At 41.6% G+C, this 17,311-nt stretch overlaps 1 protein-coding gene across 7 annotated transcripts in view; it reads right to left on the bottom strand.

The window, feature by feature from the left end:
* Window positions 1–17,311, bottom strand: part of SEMA6A (semaphorin 6A) — a 126,482-nt gene that overhangs the window by 27,238 nt on the left and 81,933 nt on the right. For 5 of the 7 annotated variants that reach the window (XM_055699135.1, XM_005432947.3, XM_014283613.3 and 2 more), the window contains one exon: window positions 11,663–11,827. The exons of the other annotated variants lie outside the window; for them this stretch is intronic. In XM_055699135.1, coding sequence (XP_055555110.1) covers window positions 11,663–11,827 — 165 coding nt within the window. The remainder of the gene's footprint in view (window positions 1–11,662; window positions 11,828–17,311) is intronic. 7 annotated transcript variants of the gene reach the window in all.

The following is a 17,311-nucleotide window of genomic DNA, read 5'->3' as shown; positions in this document are numbered from 1 at the left end:
ATCCACAGTATCTCCAGTAAAGCACGCATACTTACTCCAGCCACAACCTGAGCGTTTCCCTGATGGACTTCTTGTCCTGATGCGGCTATGATTTCTCTCTCACTTACTTCATTTTTTATCTTCAGTGATGGCTTCTTTCATGCATTTTTTTCTGACTGTCAGATTTATAGTTCTCTGCATTTTCTTACCTAACTTTTTTTATCACCTCCCCACCTTGCAGGCACTGCATGTACACTTGTGCTTTGATGCCATAACTGCACTGGTATTTCCTATCTGTGCAATTAACATGCTCAGTGATTACTATGGCCAGTCTGTTTCCCTGGGTAAGGTGAAACTGTAGCTTCATCTCAGAGGATATACTCTGACAAGCATGTACCTGTCCCAGCTCCAAGAAAGCTGCCCTGGGGCCAGCAGCAATCTAACCACAGCAGTATGTGCAAACCAGTGTCTTCTCCAACATACATTCAAAGCCCATCCAGACATCCTCTTTGACTGTCCAGTGGCAGGCCAGGCAAATGTACCTGTGTATTTGCTTTATCGCACGTCTCACAAACAGCATGTTTCTGGAATACAGCAACTCCCCCAGCCTTCCACTCATTTCTGGTACTGGACCAAACCCCAAGTTTCCGGATTTTTCTGTAGTGTTTGTTCAGTTTCTGCTCAGGCTCTTTCTTTAAGCCAGTATTTTGCACTGCTGCAGATAAACCAGGCAGCTTGCACAGCTAGTTAATCAACATGAAAGTAGCTGTTGTGACAAGGAACATGACTGGCTTTTTTGTATCTGTAGACTAGTTCTCAAGATATGTTTACTGATCTAGAGATTTACAAACTTCCATGTGAGAGGTTAAAGCCTCATTTTTTCCTAGCATTGGGACCCTAACAAATTTTATCACAATCTCTTTTCTCTCAGTGATATAAATTTATTCTCTCTCCTCCTTTCTAAACACAGTGTAGGTGAGACCCAACCTTTCAGGGAAGCACAGCTGATGTTATCAAGTCATCTTGCCATGAGCAAGCAGAGATAAACTGTATTGTCTCCAGGTCTTGATGCTGGGTATACGAAAGTAGCTGCTGGTTTGATATTAGTAATTTAGTTCAATGATTAAGGACTGCACACTGAGATACACAAATCCCCCTGGGTATGGAAAATTAATTGGTCTTACTGGACGAGTGCCTCAGGGCACTGTCTGTAGTTTGGTCACATTTAAACAAAAAGTATATAAAGTGCTGCAGGACTGTAAGACCTCTTTAAGACACTGAATAGAGACTAGTGTTTTGTAGAGATAAAGCTGAACGCTATCTGCAAAAAAAGCAGTGCTCTTTATGTTCTTTATTATGAGCTGTGATTGCCCCAACCTCTGGGCAGGCTCTGTGGTGAATGGAAGAGGTTCAGTGGGGAGAGCAGACAGAAGGGACAGAGGGCACTCCTGCTCTGTGCCCTCCTTTGAGAGCCCCTGATTGGGACTCATTCAGTCACGAATACACACAGAGAATTGTTGAACAGTTTGATGGGAGCTATAAGCTGGTGGCAGGAATTAAATTTCTCCAGTGCTGACCACAGGCTCAAAGAAACTAGCAACGGCCTTTTCTGCACCACACGACAAGACCACTTCTGTTAGCTTCTTTAAAAACAAGCAGCACTGTTTACTCAGCGTTATGGCTTCTGTCTCACTCACCCTGCTTGCTTCCAAACAGGAACTCATTGTAGTTTTATGATTTCAAGAATAAGGAAACACCTGGAAAATATGTGCTTCTCAAAAGACTTTTGGAATTATTTTAATGAAAGCTTCAGTGTGCTGCTGTTCAGGAGGTGTTTCTGTGAACAGTTATATTCCCTGTCTGTGCTGGTACTGTTTGTGTTTAGTAATTGCAGATCTTTCAGGCTCTCCAAAACCCCCACTCCGTTTCTTTCTACAAGAACATGATAGAGAATAACAGTAGCTTTGTAGGGCTTCAAAAATGTGCCTGCTCCCCAACCCCCCCCCCCCTTTTTTTTTTAACAGCTGTTCTTTTATATTCTGTAGCAATTGTGGGTAAGATGGGATTGAGCATGAACAAGATGGCGTATTATTGACAGCATGCAGCTGGTGTTATTTTCCAATTAAAAAAAATTCTTGTTGGGCATATGAAAGAACTGTCTAGTTTATGTCCAGTTGTGACAATGCTATCAAGCTGTACCTTCATCTGAGATTTTATTTCATAGTAGATAGCAATCTTCGGCTGCTGGTGGGAGAACTAGAGTTTAATATCCAGGGCTAACCACTTTGATAGACATGGGAGGCTGGAACTGCTCTGGAGGCTATCCACTGGGACTCACTGTTTCAGAGTATTACAGGTATTCTTCCCAGCCAATATCAAGTTGGTGACGAATGTGCTGCTAGCCATTTCCAAATGTTTGCTGTATTGTACAGCTCTGCCAGAAATGTCTCTTAATGCTTCGTGATCAACTTCTCTACAAACTGCCCTAAGCTCTTCTAATGCCAATGGAGCTGTTAAAATCTACTTCAGCAGGGACTCTTGACTTATGCTGCTCTGCTGGGGCATGGAAAGCTGTCAAGACTATCAGCTGGTGGCTAACGTGCTTATCAGTCACAGCACCAATGCTCAATGTACACACAGTTGTCTGTGTATTTAGTTGCCTAACTGTGACAAGTGTCTTCCGGGCATGAGGGACTGAGATTTTTCAAAAACTTATAGCTTGGCCAGTGAAGCTCTTTCTTCCCTCACAGGGATGTCAGGATGCACATTTTTGACATAATGGTAAAATTGGACTATCTGCTTCAAAACTCAATATAATGCCCTTAAGACTCTTTTTTTTTTTTTTTTTTTTTTTTTTTTAACATGAGAACAACAACATTATTTTTCCCTATCCTCTTTCTCAGCTACAGAAAATCTTGGAACACGTGATTAAAATCTAGCAAAAGTCATAGCAACAGTAATTGGACACCAGAGACTATAGTGTCTCACTAAATGACTATTAAAGAGCTTGAAGTAACACCTGCCTAAACACCTGACTAAACTAAGGCTATTCATAGGAACAACTACTTCCCAAACATGATGGCATTTGTTATCTGTATTTAATGTTCAATGAAATTAACATGGCAAAATCTAAATTATGCCCTCTCCAGGTTTTTCTGTTTTTAATTAACTGCATGCTGTTAATCAGTAAGCAAAAAGCCATCCTGATATAAAGAATTAAGCTTGCCTTTTTTACAGTCTTAAAGAAAACAAAGAAAAAAAGGAAAAGAGACAGTCAGGATCCTTCCTACATATTGAAGGGGATGTTGATACCATTTGCTAAAATGTTATCTATATAAGAAGAATGTAGATGGTGTTTTGTACAGAGGCATGTAATTAAACAGTTCACAGTCCACAGATCATATTAAAAGTGCTCTGAACCAGGACTGCCAATGTTTAGGTTGTTGTAAAATTACTACAGGACATCTTGCGTATTAATTAATACAATTATTGAAACTAGGCACATCCTATATGAGAAAAATGAATTATTCAAATATCTTTAACAGCATATTGACATTTTAATTGTACACTGGCATTAACACCAAAAGGCACTTTAAGAGTCTTCCAGCTACTAGGCTTTCTGCTCTTAAATCCCTTCAGATTTCAAAGCAGTTTCAGAAATCTCTTATTTAAAAGGGCTAGGTTGCCCTCCCAATTCAGCATCTTTGTACAGCACCACATCTCCCTATACTCAATATAAATGCCAAAAAAAAGAAACTGGGTGTTACTTAACATCCTGTCCACCAATTAGACTTTGCTACTTCCAGACAGAGTAGTAGCCCTATGGGGCCAGCATACCCTACAGGGAATTCCTAGTTCTTGATAAATATGTCAGTGCTACATGGGTCAAACAAGAGCACGAGGCAGCCTGTGCTCCTCCACCGAGCTGTCCTCACCGGGTGACTGTGGATGAATGCAGCTGGGAATCTAGTCCATCACACAATAGCTCTAATGCCCTGAACGCTCAGCAGCTGCTTTGACAAATTAGATGTGGCCTCTTCTATTGAAAAAGCAGACCAAGGTCCTGGGGCAATGACAGTTTTTCCCTGGTTTAGTAAGACAAGCTTCTATTGCTCATTGCAGCCTGGAAATGGATAGCCTGGCTTTAAATCTATGCAGGTGGACAATTACAGGTCAAGGATACCTGCTGTTTCCTGCAGCCATGTTTGACATTTGATGAGCTCTATTTTAAACTTAACCCTTCTTGTATTTGTAGGATCCACTACTTTTCTGAGGACAGAAAAGCTCTGTTGATAGTTTTCATAACCAGGGGTTGCACATGGACACAACCTCTTCTATTAGTAATGATTTTTTTTTTTGGCTATTAAATGGCAAATGGCTCTTGGTTCTAATCATGTTACTCACATTTCCATTTCTGCTAGTTAAAGCCGAAATCCATACTGTTAGTGAAACATAGAAACATTTTGATTTCTGAAAATTTTAAGTTAGTGCCAGGGCTGAAGTATAGGCATATCTTTAGGTGTGGCATAGGCAGCTGGTATATGTTAGAATATACCCCCTCCATTATTTTGATTTCCTCATCCTTACCCATCTTTTGCAGTGAAAACTGCTCTTCCTCTTAACTTTTCAGAAGGTTACTAAAGAAAATCTGTGACTAAATGAGCTGAGGCTTTTTTACATAAGGTTTGAAATGAAGACTTAGTCACAGAGAATACACACTAAATCACTGCACTGTATTCCATTACAATCCCCACGTTTGATTAAAATTAGTTTAAGGATGTGGCTCTGCCCAGGGACTTGGTTTCTGTCATCTTTTCTGCATGCCTTGTCTCCTCTCTGTCTCTTTGCTCTTGTTCTCATAGAAGCTTACAAAAACATAATGAAAACAAGTTGAATAAAGTCTGATGTCAGAAACATCCTTCCAGCATTCTTCTTTCATCAGTTTTATATATAATTTCCATTTTATTAATTAGCACCTAGTTTTCTACTGCCAGTGTTTGAACTTGAGGATGCAATCTGAGATGATTAGCTGTCTCTAGGCCTGCAAGTAGACAGCTTGTACACACAAGACAGAACGGAAGAAAAATCAGTGTCATTCCTCTGGACAAGTCTGATGTGTCCCTTTAATCCTGACTGCACAGCCCGCAGGTGCATGTCACAGGATACCAGCAACACTGGCATGGTGAGGTTATTAATATTCTGCCATGTTTGCTAGTTACTAGCCTAGTCTGGTGACACAGGTATCTGGCTATTAAAAACTGCTGAGAAATTTGGTCCCATTTAACTGCTAACAATGACTTTCTGGTATTCATCTGATACAGAGCTAAAATAGTGCTTCACAGCAAGTATGCCATGATTAGTGTCTGAGACATTCAGTTGCTGGACAAGTTGCTCATTAGAGCCACTCTAAACAAATACAGGGTTGGTTGGTTGTTTAAAAAAAATATTTTTTTTTTTAGTATTTCACTCAAGTAGCTAGTATATGTGACAAATGTAAATAAGCACACACACCCCACCCCATGATATTTACAGTAAGCTGATGCTAATTTACCTAAGAGCATTTTAGAAAAAAATCTGTAGGGCTTTGTTTAGCATACACTCATCCAACCAACCTCTGCTTAACTCCTAATGGGAAAAGTAAGTAAATTTTAATCTAGACGTGTTAGCTATAAAAGTTTAAATGGACTAAGTCCCATATAATCTTGTCTTGTGTAGGTGAAATCCCTTTGTGAAGCATTACAGATCCAAGTAACCACACCTCTCATATCAAATCTCAGCCAAATGCCACACAATCATAGACAGAGTCAGGGTAAATGCCCTGCTGTCTTTCTCACAACACTCATTTACTAGATAGTAGGCAAAAGTCTTGAAAGTATAGTAAGTGAATGATCTGGTCCAATTGGATCTTCATTGTTCCTCAACACTTGAAATCGTTAGTGAACTGTGAAGTACTTGCAATCTGCTTTACATTTGTGTGTATAACAATTTGAGACAGGAAAGAATAGAAATGTTTGTGTAGCTTCCTCCCAGGTACATGTTTGGAATTTACATCTCTGCCCAAACCCTATCCAGGCAGAATTGACTATTGTACAATTACTTCTCCCATTAGCCTAACACTTTTTTTAGGATCAGCCAGTTCCTTCTGACAGTGCCAGGATGATGATACAGATCAAATACAGAGTATTTGCTTCACCTTGAAAGTTCAAGCCCTCTCCCTTAGACCTGCAAACACTAACTCAAAAGATAAGTTCTGACAAATTTTGTTCCACTCTATATATCCTCTTCTGAATTATTACATAATGCCAGCAAGATAGTAACAACTTCTCCCGGCTTCCTCAGATAAAAAACACTTTGAATCTTTTAGATCCTCGCACATATTAGCATATAGCAATATTTTTGTGTGAAAACCTACTCTGCAAATGTACTTCCTGGTGCAAAACTGAGCCCTCCCATGCTGAACACCAGTTGTTTAATTTATGCAAAAAAGAGTCTGAATGTTTTCTTTGCCAGATTTTTTCCCTCTCATTTCATGTCTACTTGTAAAGTATCTTGTTAAATCAGCACTTTACATTCTTTATCACAACTGTACCTGAAGTTTCATACAATTCTGTCTCACTGCAGCACAACCTGCCTGAACACTCGCAGACTCTCCGGAGACTAGCATTGTCAGCATTTGGCAAACCTTTCAAGTAGCGATAATCAGAAAAATTTAGTAGCACTGCCACTTATGTACAATATGAAATATCTTCTAGAGTCAGGTTTTGAAATGAACAACCCTTGGACTCCTCAATAGTACAGCCTTCTCCAAATAGAGGAGTTGGCTGTTGCTAATGATGTCTAATTCTGTACCAAAGGCAGGGCTGCAGTTATTAATAATAATATAGATTCTACAATCTATAAATAATAGGTGCTACCACATACTGTATCTACAGGAATATTCTTGACACCCAAATACACCAGCAATTCTTAACTCTGTAAACTGTGTCCATCACATCCCACTTCTTTTTACCATCAGCTTTTTACCATCGTTACATGGATATTGACAAAAGGCTTGTTAAGGAAAGGAGATACCGCGTCACAATCTTCACTTAATGAGTGTTGAGATAAGTAAGAACACAAACATCAAGCCTGCTAACAGCAACACTACACTTTTGTCATTCCGTGCTCAGCTCAGCCACATCCACCTGAATGCTGTGGAGAAGCTGCAGCAGAACCATGAAACTTTAAGCTGGATTTGCAACCAATTTATCAAAACTGTGATTAAAAGGCAGGCTCCAGGCATTTAGGGAGCGAGTGAGAAAACAGAGCAGTGGGCTGCATTTGCGCTAATGAATCCAGGACTTTAAAAGCATGAGGCATTTCTGAAGGGAGGCAGGAAGGACAGGAGGCAGTAGAGAAGGGCAGCAGGGTAATGAGGTGCAGGGCCAAGGGCCAGGGCCAGCTGCTCCTGAAGAAAAACACTGTTTTCTTCACATATGCCTCTCTACCAGTGGTGTCTCCTTGCCCTTTCGTTAGTAGGATGACTACAGAGACACAGTGCTACAGCACTACTGGGGTGTAGAGGGTAAAGCCTTGGAGCGCTCCACAGGAGGAACTTCATGACTGCAGAGGGAGGAAGACCAAGTACAATGGCAGCAGGGGGGAAGGTTAGACGGCAAGGTTAGGGAAACTGTTTCAACAAAGGTGAGAAACACACAATTAAATTAACACTAAAACACAGCAAGAAAGGAAACAAAACGTAAACATACTCTAGAACATCGTTTTGTTTGTTTGGGTTTTGGGTTTTTTTTGGTTTGCTTTTTTTTTTTTTTTTTTCCCTGGAGAGGATATGGAGGAGAAGAGGAAAGGGGTGCAGTTTGCCCAATCAGAGCTGGCTTTTTTGTTCCTCAGTAGGAACATCAGATTCCTTAATGGCCAAAATGAAAATGCCAGTGGGATGGCAACGCATAGTTCCCACTCTATGGGTTGCACTACACATTTTCATCTTGGCAAGAAATGTGATGTAGCTCAGAAACAACAATCCCAGAGTATATTTAGCTACTAAAGCTGTGGCACACAAATGTCACATTCCCATGAGTCAACCCTTTTAAAGAACCCCCTCTTCACGCCCCCACAGATATTCCCCAAGATGCCTGCACTGAATTAAAAGTGAAGCATATGGATGGATGTGACATCATCAAAGCACCCGTGTTACAGAAAAGAAAGCAGCAAGTGGATTCTGTACAGTTAGTACAATCAGTAAGAAGCCATTTGTGAGCACAGGAAAAGAAAGAAAACACTGTCCAAAGGATTAGACACAACCAATGAAGAACACAAAGCACCTTGCAAAACAAAGAGAAAATGTTAAAAAAAAAAAAAAGAGTATTTTTTCATTGTGAATGTGTGAAAGTAAAAGAAATCACAGCAAAAGTGAAAACAAAACCTTGATAAAAGGATAGTACACGTAATATTTTCTGATTTAATTTTGTGTAAGAACTCTTTCCTTTGCCCTTTTAAAACAACAAATCAATATTAATTTTGGAGACAACTGGCTCTGACTGGGCAAGGCAAGGAGTAACAACACACAAGTAGATGGTAATGGTAAACAACCATGCGGTCACCTCTGCCGCCATTGTTTTGATTGCATGTAGACTGCTTCCAGCTTTGTCAATATTCATAATTACGCACCAAAGAATACATGATATTTAAATGACTCTGTCAAGTGCTAATAAGACTCTTTGGTAACCTCACTCCCTGGGGAGGGAACTATAGAATGTAAGCCACCTCATCAGTCGGTGAATTGAAGTGAAAATTATTATAAACCAACAGCTATACATTTATTAATATTTTCACTGCATGCTCTTCTGAAAGCTGCCACTGGCATACAAGATGCTTTTAAGAGCTAGCTTTCCATCTATTAAGCATTGCTTCACAAAACATTTGTGAAGTAGGGACCCACACATAACAAATAGTGCCATTAAAATGCATATACCTCTCTGCATTCCTCCAGGTACATAAAGGGCCAGATCTTCCACTATCAGTGGTTTCTGACACTGCTCCTCTGTCTGACGCCAGCAGAAGAGCTGGGTTCAAGAGTCTCTTCCTTCCTTACTTCCTCATCAAATCTGCTTAATGATATCCCCTCCTCTCAGGGTGGAGGGGAGAAAGATGCCACTTACTCTCAGAAGCAGGAACACTGGATTTTCTAAGAAATGTCCTCTCACCTGAAGCATTTTGAATACCAGGTGTTACTAACAGACTAGACAGAAAAAGAAAAAAGCCTTATTTTTTGACTGTCAGTATTACCACTGATTTACTCCTGAGAGGAAACATGAGTGCTAGGCAAATCACATGCCATGTTTAGAAGGGCATGCAGGTTTATCTGCCTTGCCTCCTCTACATAAGTGATACCCAGAAATCACTTTTTCTGAATTGCCCTTCTACAGCAGAAAAGCAAGGGCTGAGGAACTAAAAAAATGAGGATGATATCTCAAACTGAGCTTAAATAGGAATTAGGAATCTGAGTTTTCACCTTCAGCACCCTCAGTTCCTTGCACCCTAAGTTCAGGGTTTGAGTTCGAGTATTGCAGCTGCCTGAAATTCCTCCTCTGCCAAGGCTCAGCAGCCCACAGGTCTGCAGGGTGCAGAGGAACCCCATGCTTAACTCACATGTAAGCCTGATCAGGCTCTAGAAATTCACCTTTTATGCTTTAGATTTCCAGTTATTTTCCCCGAATGTCTACAGGATCAAGCCCTGAAAAAAAATGTTCAAACAGGGGCCAATTCTAAAACCCAGTTGAAGAAAGAGGAGAAAATGGCAGTTTTTCCTTTTTTATAGGAAAAGCTGATTGCTGGGAGGTGGGAGACAAGTCTGCATCCTCTGCCTGAGGGAATTCAATCTCCATATTCCATTTCCTGCCATCAAGCCTAAAAGCCAAGGCTACTAGATTAATATTTGCCATGGCATCTCAGGAAATTTTACTGCATCTCCTGCCTAATTTGACCAGCCTCCTCAGCTGGAAAAGTGCTTCAGGCTTTGTCTCTGCTGGGCCAGCCAGGTGACGCCCACTGCCTTCATGGCTAGAAACCGTGAAGGCTCTTAGAGGTCAATCCCAGGCAGTTCAGTGAGAAATCCAGTATATCCCAGGGCTGTGGGAGGCACTGTGTATCTGGGGTTGTTGTGAGTAACAGGCACCAAATTCAGTCTGGGTCCAGACTGCTGCCAGCTGTTTGTGCAGCTCTGCTGAAGACTGTTCTGTGATGTTAACGTGCTCATCACCCCTTGCTGAAAGTTGAAAGTCTCCATGGCCAATGCAGAGAATTCAAGATTCACTGGGTCAGATGGAGGGGAAGGAATACGATTTATTAACCTACTAGTTTGGGCAGACACTGCAAAGCAGCAGGTCTGGCATGCCAGTAGCTTCTCAGGAACAGCTGATGCTTTTGTCTAATGAGTTTTTCATGTAAAATGCATGAACAATAGAGACTGGAATCCACATTTCAATTAATATTTTAAGTGTTTTATATCAAGTATTCATAGCAGAAAGGACTGAAGCTCATGTGTGTTCCTGCCCCTGGTGAGTCCCCTAACCACTCAGCGAGTTTTGCCCATACCCATTGTCCTTCTGGCCCACTGACTACTTAATTAGTCCACAAAGAGTGAAACATCTTCAACAGAGAAGAGATTGAAAGAAGTGATCTAAGAACACCCTGGAGAAGAATAACAAGGACTCAGACCTCTCTAGACAGTGGAGCTATTTGAACCTAAGTCCCCTATTTACAAAGGAACCATTTTAACCTCTTTGAGACACAGACTGAAAGGAGCTGGAAGAACAATGGAGGGCCAAGATGGAATGAGAGGGCACCCCCATCCTTACATATGAGAAAAGCTTCTCCTCTAAGCATGTTCAAGTGGCAAATTTAGGCAATTCTCTGCCTAATTCTCTGTATGTATAGCAAAGGAGGACTGAAGGCCAAGGGACAGGGCTGTCATTTTTATTAAACCCAAGCGTGCTTCAGCACAGGGCTGAACCCTGTGAAATGACACCTAAGTCCCAACCTTCTGGTGCTTTAGAAATGCAACACAGAATCTCTCCCCATGAGCAGACATCTCCTTATCTTTTAGAATACGCTAATGACCTCCTCAGCCCCCACTCTCAAAGGTATTTGATGCTCAGGTCTCACTGGAGACAGCAGGGCTTAGGCCCAGCGGCCAGGACTACCATCAGTTTTACTTCAGTAGTTAAACTAGAGCACACCTTCAGTACCTCCGTCAGTTGTCATGAAACAGAAATAACATGAAATTAGTTGAGATTTGATGTGCTGCCCTGGGAATTCAGACAAAAGGGTAGTATAAAAGTGCACCCTTCAGAACAATGGGAAGCCATGGATCCTCCTCTGCCAGAAAACACGGTAGATCAAGTTTAAAGAGAGCTAAATCCCCATGGCTTCCTTCCTTCCCATACACATGCACAACACACTCTGCACAGGCATACACTTCTGTTTGTTTTGTGTGGTTTCCTCAGGCAGTGAATTATCTAGGACTGACTCTGAGATTGGCTGTTTAGTTTCAGGCTTTACGATAAGCTTTTAATTATAGCACAGGAGTTTCATTACATGTTACTCCGAGCCAGCTGGAAGCAGTTACACTTTAGTCCTCCCCCCCTCCCCTCCTCACCACAGGACGTCATTTCCAAGGCCTTACCCTTCTTGTCTTGATGGTTATGGGATGAAACTGCCACATATGGATCTGTATTTTCAGATGAACCGAGCGGATCCTTCCAATCCAGCATGCGTCCCCTAGCATCATAACCCTGTCGAGCGCGAGAGTCAGAAGTGGTGGTGCTTGGGATTAGGGAACTGGAGTGTCCTGTTTACATTATAAATACAGGTAGGGAAGACAAGTCTCATTAGTCACTTACCACACGACCTCCCCATGCTCAGGAACACACGCACTGCTTTGCTTCCGTGATGGGCAAACATCTTGTCTTAGGCTTAGCAATGTTTCAAAAGTCCTTCAAAGCATGGCCCCAAGGAAACAGGGGATTTGAATCTTCCTGATCAGGGTGTTAAGAGTTGCACACACACCTCAGGCTCCCGCTGAGCTGGCGGTTGTGTGCTGTTACTCAGCAGAGTTAAATGTGTTGTAAGAGGCTGAGCACACTTCATCTGAGTCAAGCATCCTTTGGCTGGATTCAGTACACATGCCTGACCAACACTGAAGTGTCGGTCCATGCTGTCTGGTACTGCTTAGTTAAAAAGCATTTAAAAAACCAGATTAAAATGGAACAACTTCTAATATGGCTGAAACTGAAGGGGAATGACAGATGAGCTACAAAACGGTGACATCAGTGGCTCTCTGCCTCGTGCCCCCGGGGGAATGAAGGCCTGCTCAGCACTGGTGTGCTCGAACTGCAGCAACACCCTACACATGAGAAATGTGCAGGGCCCATCAGCTGCTGAAGCCTGCACACACCTTCACCATTGGTCCTGTCTGAGCTGAGGGTCCAAAATGGCTCTGAGATAAGCATGAAACTGAACATGGTTTCTGCTCAGAGTGGCAGTGAAGACAACGCCTTACTACATGGATCTGCCCAAGGACCTGTGACTCCAGCAGCTGCTGGAGAGGTCTTGCCATGGCTTTTTTCCATTACAACTACTCTAGACATTGTTACTGTTGTCCTGAGTAAGGCTGACGAGCTCCTCACCTATCAAATACACCCCAGCAAGCAACATGTTCACAGGACATGCCGTGCTGAAAATACCACACCATTTCAACAGCAGTGTGGCTGTGGCTGAGAGGTGTTTGTAGACTCATACATACATTCTTTGCAGCTAGATCCTGGGAAGTATATCAGCACCCAAAATGCTTGTAGTCTACCATCTCTGACAGAGGGCAAGTGGCTCAGGCTACGCCATCACTGCTGGGGAGAGGGCACCAAAACACCATCCACACCAGAACATTCTGAACTCAAACCTGTACAAGTCTCTGAAAGTTCCCTTTTGGCATGTGCACCAAAATGAATTATTTTCAGCAGGACTCAAGGTGCTCTAGGCCTGGTTAATTTGATGTGGAGTAACCATATTTCCCCTTGCTTACTCTCCTGGAAGAGCCTGTCAAAAGAGGGTTTTTTGAAACATGCTCAAACACAAACTAGTAGAATCAGATTATTCAGACAGAATGGCAGATAACACTTTCTTTTCAGATAATGCTGGACCGACTGACAGCAGCCCTCCTTTCTCCTGCCTCCTTTTTTAAAAGCCCAGAAAATGAATTTTCCTTCTTTACATGTGAGTCTCCCTTGGAGAGGAGTCCAATCACCAGGCTACACTGCTTTAGCATGGACCCTCTCCCCACTCCTTGCCTTGATGTTGTTTCACTGCTCAGAAAAAAATATTGAGACTCACTGGGGCAGAGACAGAGAAACACAAGCAGCACAAATTTAAAGCCTCATGGACAGAGAAGGCACAAGAGACAGGCAGGTAAAGACTGTGCTCGTGTAGTTCATTTTAAACAGTCACTGGATAAGCACAAAGCTTTCAGAAGCTGCATATGAACAAGGCTGCTTTAAATGGCTTCTAAAGAGATGGCTTTAGCTCTCAGAAGTGCAGAGAGAGCTGATGAACCTAGGTCCCCAATTCCACTCCAGCAATCAAAAATCTAAATGTTGGCCACCAATGCTCCCAAGCTTTTTGATTCACCCATGCGTTTTGCTTTATCTAGCCCCTTCACCAGCTTCATGGGGTAGAACTACTGATAAAGTCAGCAAAATAGCTGTAACTTCTATTAAGATGCTTCTGTGACTTAAAGAACTGCTGAATATTAATGGTCTTGGAGGAAGAAAATGTCTGTGCTCCTCTGTATATTTTTGAGGAGCCCTTTTGATTTACTGCATAGGACTATATATGGCAGTACTTTGGATTGTGTTTTGCATGGGAGAGGGACACAACTAACTCCTGTAACTGGTACACTTAGCAGGGGAAATTGGTCAGATTTACCGTATTCTCACCAGGAAGCCAACCTTCAGCTACTGCAGCTAATCATTAATGCAATTTAGCTCTGGACCTCAGGCTAATGACTTATACTGACAAGGGCACTGGATTGTTTTTTACCTCTCATGATAGGAAGTGTAGTTTCTCCCCACTGCCTGTCTTTAACATGGCAAATTAGAGGCTGTATTTTGTTGAAGACAGAGCTTTTAATGTCGGTCAAATAGAAAAGAGAAGCCAAACATTATCCACTTCTAAAAGGTTTCCATAAGCCACAGAATGGCTGGGAGCATTGGTAACACAGTTAGATGGATGATGGACTCTGACCCGAAAGTGCTGCCTACTGCACAGCAATCCAGCAGCAGGGCTGCTTGTTTCCAAAAGGACAGGTAGAGGTCCAGCAACTGAAAACACATGACCTCTTGAAGCAAGAATTATGCTGGAGTGTGAAAGTGTTCACCCCTACACCATTTTATGCTTGTCAACTCCTGTGCTCATCTCCAAGAAATAAGAGAAACAATGGGACAGAGAACAGGCCATAAAATGGAAATTATGAGATTTCTATCTTCTTTTCTCTAAGGACTAAACCACAGTGCCAGCATTCATGGGGTTCCAGTCTACAAGTTAATACTCCAGTCAGCAACCACGATAATGTGTACAATACTTGGTCAGCCTACAAATAGTGATGCACTCAACATAAGAAAGCAATTAGTCATAGCTTGATAAGGAGGTAAAAGAGAAGAAAAACTTGCCAAGTAGCAATCATATTTTATGCCTGTGTTTGATATGCATTTATATGCCCACATCTCTGTCCAGACACTTGCACTTTAAGTGTGCTTAAAGGGGGAATTCTAAGGAAAAGCTGTAAGTATGGTTAAAGAAAAACTTTTCTTAATACAGTAATCTAGAGGAAATATATGCCTAAGGGACACATTTTCCGAAAGAAGAAAAAAAAAAAAAAAAAAAGATTTCCTGAACCATATGCTGCAAATACATAGAGAACTTCTTCGTAATGGAAAGCTAAGGCTTTGTGAAGATATTAATGTGTACCAGATGGTCATTAGGTAGAGAAGTGTTTCACACAAATGTAAGAAATCAGTCTATTCGCTTTGTTACTAATGTGTTAGTCTAGGACACACTGAGAAACAACCTTCCACACGTAATCGAGATAAACTTTCTTCCAGCTGATTTTGAGGAAGCAATGGAGGAGCAAATTAGATCTTAATAGCTTGTCCCACTTGTGTCAGAGCTGTATTCTGCAAACACTTACTACTGGGCAGCGGCTGCTCCCGTAAGCAGTATCATTGTGTCCTGTAACTGCCTCAATAGCCAGTCCCACTGGGTGAATTTCGTCTCTGAGCAGAGTGGCACTACAAATGTATAAGCTAGTTAAGCTTCCCTCATAAACAGAGAAAAGACTGAAGTGGTAGGCAATCCAGTCCTGGCCCTCTCACACACAGCCATTATTAAACCTTTACGATGTGCTGTACAGTTTGCAACGTGTACGTAGTAGACCTTTTTTTTTCCCCATTACACCATTTTTACCGTACTGACTGTGTAAATAGGCTTTGCTGCAATTTAAACAGGCTTTAGCATATCTGACATGTGGCCAATACCTCTATGTTAGTATCAGTTAATACCTAAACATCTAAAAAACAATTCTGCCTTTGTTTTAAAACAAACCATCTGAAATTCAGACACAGTGCTTTCCAAACTTCTTTGTTTAGAGCAAACATGTAAAAATCAAAATAGATTTTTAAAAAAACTGTTTCAGGTGCTTCCATATTTGCAAAAACTTTTCATTTGGAGTGCTGTAATCAAGTAATGGAGAGTAAAAGCACTTAGTGTCTACAGGCACAGACAATGATTCAGAAGGGCTGCACTTCTGTAACTATAGCTCATTCTGAAGTGCACTTGTAAAATATAAGGAGTTTTTTTTCAGGTTTAAAACAAAGACAGGTATTCAATACGTATTTGATAGTCGCTCTAATATGCACAGGTCATTAGGATCTAAGAGGTTAAGCTATCTGCACACTAGCCTATTAATAGCTATAGCAACCTAATTAGACAATTAGAGGGAAAGGCTAAATCAATACTACAGAGGGAGAAAGGACTATGGCTAGGGGGTAAAATAAGGGCCCAATTCACTAAGAATTGATGTTTCCAAAGGTAATTGAAGCTGCTAACAATTTTGCAGAGGAATCTAGCCTCATCTCCTTGTTTTAATATGTATCCCTTGCATCATTTCTCTCTGACCTTCTGCAGCCAGACCTTCAGACTGCTACCTTCTCCGTGGGTGTCAAAAGGGATGAACTTGAAAGTGCACTTTGTACTTGTTTACAACTCATCATGTGAGACTGCCCCAGAAAAGGGAGCCCACCTGCCAAATTCAGGAGGCTGATGCCAAGAACACAGACATTAAGGACTTGGTTCTCCTTTCATTCACACTGCTGCAGACTGGCAGTAAGTCTGCTGAAGTGAGGTGATTTATAGCGTAGTAAATCACGGGAATCAGGCCTTAAGACTTCTTTTGCAACTGGAGTTTCAGATGCCTTTGGATATATGTAGCCCACGATCCAAAAGCACCCTGATCACTCACTTGGTTGGTATTCCGGTATATTGCTGCATTCTGAGGTTTAATCTATTATGAAGTATCATTTGCTTATACATTTAACTGTACCCAATAACATTAAAATGTACCATTTATAAAATTCTCATTTTCTAAAAAAAAATTACTCAGAGCAGTCACTACCCTTAGCAAACAAGCATGTTTACTGAGACTGGCTTACTACCTCATGGTGGAATTTTTTTACACGCCTCGTATGGAAGATCAATAGAGATGGCTAGCACATTTCCTTTCATACTTTGCTATGGCAGGTGAAAAGAAAGCCTGGCTGCAGTAATATCAGAAGGGGAATTTATACTGAACTCATAAAAGGAAGAGCTGACTTGCCTATAGGACATGTTACCAGGACGTACCTGAGGAGGGCCAATGAAACAATCTGTGAAAGATGAGGCATGAATGGGAACAAGTGTTAATGTCGGGTCAGCATTTCTCTACTGCATCTGGCTGCAGGGTCCTACATTAAGAGCTGGGCTAATTCATGTAGTCTCTCTTTGGTCTTGACATGCCTGGACACTAGAACGGACTCCCCTTTGTCACCCGTACTCCTTGGGACAGCAGCTTTTTTCATTCTGTTTCTCACTTGAATCACTTTTCTGCTTTCTTGGTCAGATTAAAATACCAGTTTTACTGAAGTCTCTACTAAAATGGTAGCTGATGGGATCCAGAATGACAGTCCCACAGCTATAACTGTGCAGCCTATGAATGCACTTAGAAGCAGGAAACCTAGAACATTTCTGG

This window comes from Falco cherrug, chromosome Z, assembly GCF_023634085.1.
Source record: "Falco cherrug isolate bFalChe1 chromosome Z, bFalChe1.pri, whole genome shotgun sequence".
Classification (NCBI taxonomy): domain Eukaryota; kingdom Metazoa; phylum Chordata; class Aves; order Falconiformes; family Falconidae; genus Falco; species Falco cherrug.
This window is presented reverse-complemented; position numbering and strand designations above follow the sequence as displayed.